The 12025-nt window shown below is 43.2% G+C and overlaps 1 protein-coding gene across 2 annotated transcripts in view; it reads right to left on the bottom strand.

The window, feature by feature from the left end:
* LOC146659336 (nectin-2) overlaps positions 1-12025 on the bottom strand; it is a 95636-nt gene that overhangs the window by 37679 nt on the left and 45932 nt on the right. Inside the window, exon 7 of one of the 2 annotated variants that reach the window (XM_085423329.1) lies at positions 5166-10281. The exons of the other annotated variant lie outside the window; for it this stretch is intronic. Coding sequence (XP_085279455.1) covers positions 9713-10281 — 569 coding nt within the window. The 3' untranslated portion in view covers positions 5166-9712. Of the gene's footprint in view, positions 1-5165; positions 10282-12025 lie in introns of those variants that run through there. 2 annotated transcript variants of the gene reach the window in all.

The raw sequence follows: 12025 nt of genomic DNA, 5'->3' as shown, positions 1-12025 counted from the left end.
ACATTTGCCATTCAGGTGCTTTTAAAGCACCCCTTCTGGCTTGAAACATTCATTACTACAGCAATGAAGGTTATACCTTGAGACATTTTTATTTAAGTTGATGGAAAACGCATTTTTACTTCAAACTGCAATTTTCTTGACTTTTTAAGTATCAAATAAACAGCTGTTTCTGGTGTGAATAGTGAATAAGTGCTCACTGCCTGATCCAAAACAAACTCAACTAAAGTAAGATGCCAACGAGATTAGATTCCAATCCTTCCCACATAGCAAACATTCCTACCAAAGACACCAGAACCTGTACCACTGAAAAGTACCTAAAGCCAGTTTAGCGTTCACAAACTACAGGTCGGGCAAACAAATTAGTCTCTCCACATAGCGACTCCTAAATTATGAACAAGCCCCGAATTTGTCACAAATGGACTCACACAGTGTGAAATTAAGAACTCCACTTGAGAGATTGTTTTAAAAAATATTGATTCAAATTTCATTGTGATAAAACAAGGGAGCGTGAGAGCAGCCAGTATCAGTAATCTGTGGGTGTGTGTGAAATACTGGAATTCAACAAGTATTACCACGATAGACTGTATATGACTCAGACTTTGTACACTCACTCTAAGAGTTTAAGCACTGAATCAATAATTTCACATCATATCTGGAGATTGTGATGTCAGGACTGAAATATCTCAAAGATTAGTTTGACTGCCTTGACATTTTGCAGATATTCATGGTCCCCAAAGGAGAAAAAAGAAGATCCCGCTGACTTTGGTGAACCTTCTGACTTTTCTGTGCCAGCATGAGGTTCACATTTGGTTTTGAATTACATGTCCTACCAGCGACTGAAAAGGTTCTCATTAAATTTGGAAATAGAAATGGACTGGCATTTGAGACTACAAGCCACATTTGACCACACTTTATTCTCATGCTGTAAGCACTTTATCTACCTCACGTCCAGGGATGATTTAGACTCACCAGTTAACCTAATGTGCATGTTTTTGTTCTGTGGGAGGAAGCCAGATCAGCCACATGAAAGGCAGAGGAAACACATGCAAACTCAACACAGAACGGCCTGAGCCAGGGGCTCGAACCAGGACCCTTCTTTCTGTGAGGTAACAGTCGTAACCACTATGGTGGCTGTTGGGTGATAGACAGGAAATGCAAATTTCCAATCAAACTTGACTGCACTTTGCACTAATTAAAAAGAATTATATTATTCTATAGTCACTAGCTAAACCAATCTAGTGCAAATGATTAAATAAATACTAAAGAATGCTAAATAATGGTAATATCATCATCAGCAGCAGCAGCAGCAGCTTCTTATCAAGGCTCCTGCCAGTGATTATTTCCATCCATCTTCTTAACCGCTTCTCCCGTTCAGGGTTGTGGGCTTAGCTGGAATCGATCCCAGATGTTATGGAGGTGATAGAGTGAAACTTGGACAATTTGCCAGGTTATCACAGAGCTAAAACCTACTGATTTTACCATTTTCAATCACTACTTGTAGTATGCAGGACTGTAGGAGGAAGCTGGAGTACCTGGAGAAGGCCCCTGCCAGCTGGAGGGATTCGAACCTAGAACCTTCTTGCTATGAGGCGACAGTGCTAACCACTGTGTTGGCTGTTAGAAGATATAATGGATGAATGACTTGTACCAAATCTATAAAATAGTGGGAACTGAGAAGCAGAGAATCAGCCACCATTGGTTTCCACATCTCCAGTGAAGCTGGATTTAACACGCATGTTGGTCTTGACTTGCTTTTCTCACATCTATTAAAGATTTTATTCAGCAGGTGGGCACTGAAGATTAGCATTATGAATTCAGTACCTGGTCAAATGAGACCACAGCCTCTGCTTCTCTTCCTTAGTTATGCCGCTGAATAATGGCGAGAAAAACATGGAAGCTGACCTTTGGAGACAAAATATCATCACTTCATCCTATTAAATTCTTTGAAAACTTGTCACAATTAGCATGCAAATATCTTCATTTAGAAAATTTGTTTTGTAAGGCCATGCTGACCTTTGACCACTAAACTTTCATCAGTTCATTTTTGCATCCGAGTAAATGTTTGTGGCAAATTTGTAAAAGAACAAAATTCCCCTGAGCTGTTTGAGAGATATCATGTTTACAACAATAGATGGATGTACAGACAGAGAGACGACCTGAAAGCATAATCCATCCTGTCACAGCTATTACTGGTGTGGAAGCATAAGAAGCCAATCACAATATAGCCTGAGGTGAAGTCTTTGACTTTCGCGTTTTGTCAGAAACCCAAAACATATTAAACGTGCTTTTACATCAGACAAAGATAAGCAGCAAATCCCCACAAAGCTGCAGTGTTTGCTTGATAAATAATTGATAATTCTCTGTCAATCAAAAAATCATTAGAGCTCTACTGTACTCATTAACTTTAAGCTCAAAGCGCTGCTTTGCAGAGAACACATAACTGTAGACTCTGTGCTCTTATTGTTCAGTAGGAACACACAGGGAAAGAAAGCATGTGGACAAATTAACAAACTTCAGAAAAAGTAATCCAAACCCAGAGACATTATCGCACTTGTCATCTCTGCCAGAGTTGTACTGCTGCCATCTTCATGTCTTGCTTTCCTCAGGGGGTTTCCCTCCAACAATCTGGTCTTCAGCAAAGAAACGCATGCTTTGGAAATAGATGCTTTGGGTTCAGATGACTGACTTGGCCACTGAAGTACATTCCACGATTTCAACATACAAACTCATTAATTAGATTCATATTTTGGATAATTGTCCTAAAACTGGAGGGTCAGTGAGGAGTAACAGATAGGAGTCAAAACCAGAATGCAGAACCCAAATATTTAGAAAAATCACTCTCAGCTACGAAATAAGCCAGTTAAAGATCTAGTGTTTGCTAGAAACCCTCGACTAACTATAAACACACACACACACACACACACACACACACACCTGGAGGTCTACTGATTCACCACAGGCAACAAAGATAAAAAACAGTCACTTTAAAGCTCATAGAAACACAGACCTACTTTCATAATTGAGGTTAGAGGCAGACTTGCTTTAATTCCTGTGAAGGCCCAGGTCACCACATCCATCACTCATACATCGATGCAGCAGGCTTGGCCATTCATCACTCACTCTGGGATTTATTAGTCAAGTCTGGAGCTTGAGGGTGAGAGGCTAAGTGATGAGCATTGTATTAGCCGTTATCAGCACAGAGAGAGAGACCAAAGTTGGTCTGTTTGCTTATACACACACACACACACACACACACACACACACACACACACACACGCGATCGGAGTGTTTAATCAGAGCTGTGGCTGCCAGAGCTGGAAGTTAAATATACAGCCATGCACAAACATTCATGTGTCAAACAGTACACACCAAAAAAAGAAGAAGAAAAAAAAATCTGATAACACTTAAACACTTTCACACACACAAACATCCTGTGGAAACCCAATCTGTCTGAAACCAGCATAGCACTCAGTGGGCGCCTAACCACCAGAACAGACTTGTTTAGCACGCTGGATGACCAAAGAACACACTTTTTAATACGCACACCCACAATCAACTTGTTGGGAACAGTGCCACTACCAGCCAGCCGAGTTGCCCGGGGGGCACCGCACCATGTCTCATCGTTGAAAGCTAAGGTTGAACGCAGTGGTAGTGCCTGGCGTAGAGCTGTCACTTTGACTCCTGATCCAGGTTATTTGCTCTGAGCGCTAATAGGCCAGGTTCTGCGTTACGGGGTCACTTCAGTCACATGATGGGCATACTTTTTTTTTTTCCTTCATGTGTAACAGCGAGACAAAAACGCATGCACCACACAGGCTTTTATTACTAGCTGTGCCTTAAAAGCCTTGCTGCTGCGTAGTGTTTTACATTCAGCTAGAAAACCAAAGGAGTCAAAGTGTGTAAGTGTGTGTAAGTGTGTATGTGTGTGTGCGTGAGAGAGATAGTGAGCGAGTCTGTCTGTGTAAGTGCTCTCTATCTTGCCAGCCTCAAATCCAAAGCAATTAGAGAGGCCAGATGGTGGGCTGGACTCACAGTAAATAGCTGTGCATTGACAGAAGAAGCCTGCAACAAAAATGAACTGTGACAAGGAGCCAGGATGACACACAGATACATGACGGCATCAAAGCACCAGGCAAACACCGAGAACTCGCTGCCATCACTGCCATATACCAACTGTCACCATCACAGGCACGTTAAAGAGCAGAATTTGCTTGTGTCAGTTTTTGTTTTGTGGGGAAACAGCAGCGCTTTTTAATGTCCAAACTAAATGAGGCAGGTGCATATGCATGCATCAACACACGCACACAGCATATTTAAGCATAAACCTACACACAGTTAAACTTCTGCATGCCCTCTTGTTGAAATTTGACCAAACCTGTTTGGTTTAGGCAGAGCTCAAACAATGCAGCCTTTGAGAGGCGCTCCATTCACCCAGTTTCAGCTTGGCCTGCACATTCCCCAACTGAAAACACAAGCTGCCTCCCTCCAGGAAAACCACTGAAGCTACATGCCCACATTCCTGCTCTCTACCCTTTTCTCTACGCTTGTACAGCTTTTACATGAGAACTGTTGAAACTCTGCTGAATATAATAGTATTCCTGCACTCTGAAATAGGAATGCATCAGTGCTTTCATTATCTCCAGGCACCGGTGAAACACCTAATAGAAAAATGTGCCCTTTAAACAACTACAGCATCTGCTACCTAGCCATTACTAAGGCAGCAAGTTTACTTCTGCCAGCCAAGTCACATATACAAAACAGAACGGGAGGAGGTGGAGCTCAGGACAATTATAAACCACGAAATGGCATCTCCTGTTCCTGCGCTCATTTTCCCATAAGCCTGTTATCACACTTCTGTTGACACACACTCACAGATTTATCAAAAGTGAAATGAGACAAGCAGCCAGACCAGGAAATGAGAGTGTGGGGAAGGGGAGAAAAAGCAGGGGTGTGTCTGAGATCTGAAGGATGGGTGACAAGAGACCGAGAAGCTACTTCATATCCTGATCAATTAATCTATAAATTTAATCAGTGTGAATCAATGACTGGCGTTTCTATTCAATCTGGGTGCTCAGTCATCCAGCTAACCTCAAGTGTCAAAGAGACATGAAGGTAAGAAAGAGGAGACACATACCACACACAGCAACACCGGAACATTTCAAAAATCAAGAAATCTTTAATAGTAACTGAATACGGAAAAATAATCTAGAAAGACATGACAAAAATGGCAATACCAACTCTAATCTGTATTTTTACTTCTTTTTAAGACCAAAATAAAACTCAAATAAAAATAAAAAATACAAAAAAGAAAAGAAAAAAGAACAACTTTACACAAAGCAGTCAATAATAAAAAGCACATTTTGGGTAAGACTGTTTTGTTGTGTGTTTGTATACAGTTTCACTTGTATAGAAGAAGCACATTTGCCAGTTTTGGCAGCAATCACAGCGCAGCAGTCAAGAATAAAGCACTCATAAAACATAAATTATAAAGCACTGCAAAAATAACAGAAGAGAGGAGAAGCGGTAAACAGGAGAAAATAAATCCTTCATGCGTGCTGTCACTGAGTAATACACAAACGTGACACCATAAATTAGTAATTCTTTTTTCTGCTACATATTTATATATTTATACTATGTACACCGGAAGCTTCTCTTTTTTTTCTTCATTTTTTACTTAATGCATGTGAGATGGGAGATGTTAAGGCTTTGATTACTCATCAGATGTTTGGAGCCAAAGAAACGATAAGAGCACGTTGCTCTCAGGAAAAAGAAAAAAAAAGGAAAAAGAAAATATTGGATATTCTGACTATCTAACCTTGTGCAAGACCTGGACCAGGTTTGCAGATTTCTCTTAAAAGCATTTTGTCTGACAAGCCTTACTTGGGCACCGAGGTGGGTGGCAATGGGATGTGCTCGTGTGTGTGTCTGTGGAGGCGGTCGCAGTAGCAGAGGTGGCTGAAGTAAAAGACAACATTTTGGAGTCGTTAAAAAAAAAATAAAAAAATGCGACTCTTCTAAAAGCATTCAAAGGGCTCTGGGAGGGGGAGGAGGTCAGCGCGGTGGCATTTTTATGAAAGCGATATTTCCCTCTGCAGAACAAGACCAGAACGGACAATCGCTTTCCTAAAAAGCCTGTGTCTGTGATACTGGGTGAAAGGTGTGCGTCTCCCCCGAATGTGTAGTTGTTTATGTTCTACACAGTCACTGATTCGGGAACAGGCTGGACACTTTGGGGGGCAGAAAGCACTGGAGCAGGGGGACACATCACGGTACAGCTCTTTCCACACTAACAGAACTCTGTATGTGTCCTGACAGAGCCGCTGTGGAAGAGGCAGAGTAAGACGAAGTGTGTTCGTGTGTGTGTGTGCAGCTACGCGAACACATTTGTGTGGGCTTGTGTCAGGAGATGGCAGAGTTGTCAGGTAGAAGGTGTCTTCTGCACAGTTTGGCTGTGGGAGTGAGCATAATGAGACTGACTGAGGGGTGTTTGTGTGTGGGCGAATGCATCTCAGCACTCTGCGAATGTATACGTACAGTATGTGTGTGTGCGCCGAGTGAGTGAGTCTTCTCGAAATGCACAATAATATCTTCGGTTTGCCAGTTTTCCATGGTGACAAAGGGTGGCTACTCAAGTTACAGTCCAATGGCAGCGAGAGATGTCCTAAAGCCGCCGAACACACTGGCACACAGATTTGCACGCACACACACCGAGCGCTGACTCAACAGACCGTTGCTTGCGTCGTTACGGTCTATCTGATGAATTGAGTATTGTGTGTAAGTTTTTGCATTGTGCAGAGTTTCTGTCAAGGAGAAGGTGAAGCCAATTGTCTTCCAAGAAATGTGTGCTTATAAATGCAGATAAAGTTACCTCGGATAAAAAAAACAAAAAAAACAAAAAAAACAAAAAACAAATTCAAGCATATGCATCCCCCCCCCCCAAATCAAATTGGCCCTTGGATAAATTAAACTCAGTCAGTTCAGTATGTTATAAACACCCAAACTACTGAGGTATGCGTTAGGTTAAAAATTACATTCTGAATGCCTTCTGAGGTTTAGCCGACCCACAAACGCTTTCCTCTTTACTTCCATAACATCGGAAACACTGGCTCCATCGATCTGATATTTACATTTTCATAAATATCCACATTTTCACAAGAAAAATAAAGATGCTTACGTATATAGTACACAGATAGCTCACACCAAAATGTACATACAACAGTTTTGTCCCTTTGTCAGTATTCTTTTTTTGACCCCCCCCCCCCCCCCTTCCAAAAAAAAAACAAAAACTAAGTGTTGCACTCATATTTCTTTGTATTGGTGACACATACAAGTGTAAAAATAATACATTTTCATATTGAGTGTGAGAAATCAGCTGCGTTCGGCAAATTTACTGTACCCCAGGTTGGCAGGAGTTGCATTTAAGTATAAGCTAAGGCCATTAGACGATAATCCTATTGAACACACTGGCTTACAATATGCTAGACAGCGCTCAAACACGAAGCGCCGTCTCTATTTTTGTCATCTGTCTCTCTCTCTCGCCACCTCTCTGAAGGTTAACAGCCATCACAAAGGCAAACAAGGTCTGCCTCGCCCTGTGCAGATACTGGGTGAGTGTTTATCTCTCACATCTGTAGTTCAAGGTTAAAAAAAAAAAAAAAAAAACAGCTACGATAAGAAACGCAAGCACAGTCATCTTTGCCCTTAGGAATGGGTCACCCTGCATTTGCCCTTATGACCTGCAGCAGAAGCCAACCCATTTCTTAGAAGGTCCTTTACAGGAGGTCAGGTACAGTCATCAAGACCCCTTTCATTGGATTCCCAGTGGGTCCAAGGACAGCTGATTAGGAAGGGCAGGGAACGCAATGATTAGAGGAGCTTCGGTTCTCTCTACGATTGTCCATCACAGTCGCCCAGTGGCTATGCAGATATGGTGACGCATGCAAATGTACACACACCGAGCCTCAAAGACAGCGGTGTACAATAGCCATGGAGTAATATTTGCCCGAGCGGGCCTCCGGTGGCTCGTTAAAAGGATAAATTAACAGTCAGGAGACAATCGGCCCTGAACCTGCATCATAAAAAGGGCCATTTCGCCACATGTTGCCTGTTAGTCAATATGACTCCCATAGCTTTGCTGCGGATGCAACCTTTTATGTCTCCCGATCAATTCACTACATTTAACAACACTGGCTAATGGAAAGAAATATATGATCTCATTGAAAATCTGTCTAACCTAATGCCATTGCACTCTGGAGGTGGGGCTCTTGTTACATCTCACCATTTACTAAAGCGGGAGAGGCAGCTGGGGTGTCTGTGCAGTGGAGTGAACATGGCCACTCCAGGTGGATTAGTCACTCCTGGCATGTCAGGGCACACCGGGCTGGAGTAGAGTAAGTGGGGTGTCTGACACATCAGGAGCGGTAAAATACTACTTTGCTCTCGGTAGCCCTGACCTCAACACCGCCCTGGATAAATCATAAACTCCCCATAAACACTGGAGAGAAAGGGAGAGAAGGATGCGGAGAGAGAGGAGGAGAGACGGAAGCATGATGGAGAGATGGAGGTGGGAGGGAGAGAGGAATCGCCACGTCATAAACGATAAGTGGTGGCAATCTGTTGGTCCCGGCTAAGCGAGCGACTTCACGGCTCATTACCAATCAAGCTCCTCCTGTCAGGAGCGCTCTGAATAGACGAGGATGAGGAGGAAGAGAAAAGAAGAGACGTGCTCCTTTCTAGTCCTCCTGCCTCCTGAATCCCTCTCCCCATCCTTTGACCCTGTCAGATCAGCTACACCTCATTCCCTCATCTCTTGTTTACCGTCTCTTACCTCCAGGCACAGTGCAAAAGTTTGCTCGTGAACACCTTGTTAGGAACTTGGTTCAAACTCTCAGCAAACTTACTTTGTTAAAACCTAACTGCTTTTCTATTTGCTCGCCACACAAAGACCTCATGTTCTTTAAATTTTTTGCTAAGTTCAAATTGAGAGTGTCTACTGCCTGTGATAGTTGGCAGAGTTGTTTTGAGAAGAAGGCAGAGAGAGCAGAGCGAAGTCACCAGCAGACATAAGCAAATACATTTTTACTGTCTCGAAATTACCTGATGGTTACTGTCTATACTTTCAAACTGACTCATACCGCTGTCCTCCACTTCCCACCAGGTGTCACAGCTCAACACGTTGGCAAAACAAAAAGTTTCCCACAGAAGTAAAGAGATTTGCAGGCATCAGGTAACTGCTTGACAACTTATTCCACGGCTACTGTTTTAGTGAAGATAACAGCGAATATGCAAGTGAGATGCCTCCTCTAAGCTTGTAATCACTTTTCCATGAACCTACTCCCACATTACATTGTTTCTCTTTAGCCTGTCTGTCAGTCAATCGGCAAGGTCCCAGTGATAGCGAGAGCACGAGCAGAAGCGGTGGGAGGCATGTTGTTCTTTTCTCCGTTTGATTTTTAGTTCTTAGGGACCACATAACAACAACAACAATCCTTTTACAACATCCCACCACACCCTCTTTTTCATTCTGTCCACTGTGATTAATGATAGACTATAGTTAAAATGGATTTTTTTTGTTTTTCAAAAATAAAAGTGGTATGATTTTCTTTTCACCATCAAACAGGGACAAGACCCCACCGCCACAAAATCCTCAGGAGGAATTCTCCAGCTCGCCTTTTTGCCTCCTCCTCCTCCCCTTCCTCCAATTCCTCCTCCTCTATACGTAAACTGCAGTCCGTGAGATGACCGAGCCATCACGCTGGGACTCCATGTCATCATCGTATTCTCCAATCATCTCCTGATCGCGAATTGAGCGAGGCAAATGGATGGGGCCACCAGGATTGTAGTGATCATAGTTCTCTGCTTCGTCAAGCTCGTCAAACTTCCTCTTCTCCGCGTCGTCCAACTCGTTGCTTAGCAGGATGTCTTGGGCAGTGGGTGTGGTGCTAACCACTTCAGGGTGGCCTCCCATGGTAATCAGCTGGTGGTTGTTTTTCTCTCCAAGGGCCTGAATGGGGGAGCTCTCGCTGTAAACGTAGATGGGGCCGTTGTTGTTGCCGCCGCCGTTTCCCGCACCTCCATTTGTGCCGTTCTTGCTCGATTTCTTGCCGCCCCCGAATATGCGCGTCTTCATGTCACTGCCGCCATTGGCGCGGTAACCCTGCTGCTGCCTGCGCCTACGGGTGACGAGCACGGCGATGAGAGCGGCAACCAAAAGGAGGGCCAGCAGGGAGCCAATCACAGCTCCCGCCACCACGCCAGCATTGGATGGGTTCTTTGGGGGCTCTGTAGGAGGGAGGCAGGGAGGGAGAAAAACAGGGAAGAAAAAGGATATGGTTGAGAAAGGGTAGAAAGAAAAAAAAAGAAAGAAAAGAAAAAGGTTCGACCAGTGGAGAGGAAGACAAAAAAATTAAGACAGCCAAAAAAAAGTTTTGGTTTTTTTTGTTTGTTTTTTTTAACCCTTGTATGGTGTTCGGGTCTGTGAGACCCGTGTTCAGTTTTTTTCAAAAGAAAAATTAAACAATTAATTATTTTTTCACGTGTAAATGTGTTGTGTCTTTCCACTCACTCCACTTGATTATAACTGATTTATTTATAACATTTTATATAAAAGAAAAACGAGAAGCACATTAATTCATAAATGTGATCTAACAAAGGTAAAGGGAAAAAATTAACCATGTTTGCTGTTCATATGTCTTGTAATTGGGATGAAGTAAACATCTGTTGAGTAATTTAACATAAAATTGTTTGATAGTGTTAATTTGGAAAGCCAAAACTCTAGCGGGTCCACCAGACCCATGAACACTGGCTGAGTAACAAAAATACGAACACCACACAAGGGTTAAAAAAAGAGCAAGATGGCAAGAAAAAGGTTGGATGATGTCAGTGGTGCTGGTCTGAAATGTATGCAGTCAAGTGTGTAAGAGTGCTGAGGTGTCAGTACAGTCAAGTGTGTGTGTGCGCGCATGTGTGCACGACGAGCATCCTTCTACTTTGACATTTCCTCCTCTCCCTCAAAGCTGCTGCTGTCCCCATTCCCACAGCTACGTCACAACAACGTCTCAACCACCCTCCCCCCTGTGTTGCCCTTCGATAGCCAGGGTCTGTCCACAGACCACCATCAAAAGGCAAGGCAGGGGGTTAAAAAAAAAAAAAAGTGCAACACACACACGCACACACACTTTTATTAAAGAGCATGGATCAGTGTGTGCAGAGCAGAACAGGTGGAGGCCGTGCAGAGGAGGATAATGATGAATGAGGAGGAAGGAAGGGTGGAAATTAGATGAGGAGGAGGAGAAGGTGGTGGAGGAGGAGAAGGTGGTGCTGGAGGAGGAGGCGGCGGATTGAGTGAGTGACAAAGCGACACAGCGGAATGACAAGTCTTCCTGGAAGCAGTGTATGAGCGCGGGCACAGACTGCTGCCCCTCTCCACTTCTGTACGGCACAGGCACTGGTTGAGTGCGCATCAGTCTTATATGTGGGTCCATTTTTCCTCTGGCATTACACATACACAAGAAAAATAAGTCACTTTAGTTCATTTTAATATTGACAAAGGCTTTGTTAGAGTGCAAACTAGCTCAGGAGGCTATGACTGAAACTAGGGCTCTGCAATCAAACACACAGCATCCCTGTTTGTGCGTCTTTGTACAAAAAACTCCAGGGATAAGCAGTGCTGTCTAAATCAGGGTTGTAAAGAGGTCCCATGTGACTTGTCAGTACTCTTTTTCTGAACTTGTACTTTCTCCTCCCCTGATATTCCCCTTCAGTAATACTAGTGCTGTATTTTAAAGCAGGTATTTCAACGGCAACAAATTCAATTGCTTCTGCATGAAAGTCAGCTAACAGTTCAGACTGGGGCTGTGTATTAAATGAAATGCTTCCATTTGTCGTGTCAATAAAAATGCACGAGTCAGTGCCGATATCAAAGCTATTCTAATGTTCCAGTTCAGACTTCAGACAGTTATAAAGGAACGTGACTAAATGAAAACATTAAATTCAGGAAGTTCTAAAATCTTTTAGCTGATTGTGT

Source organism: Rhamphochromis longiceps, linkage group LG11, assembly GCF_057381845.1.
Source record: "Rhamphochromis longiceps isolate RC_006_pf linkage group LG11, R_longiceps_female_GT1.1, whole genome shotgun sequence".
Taxonomy (NCBI): Eukaryota; Metazoa; Chordata; class Actinopteri; order Cichliformes; family Cichlidae; genus Rhamphochromis; species Rhamphochromis longiceps.
This window is presented reverse-complemented; position numbering and strand designations above follow the sequence as displayed.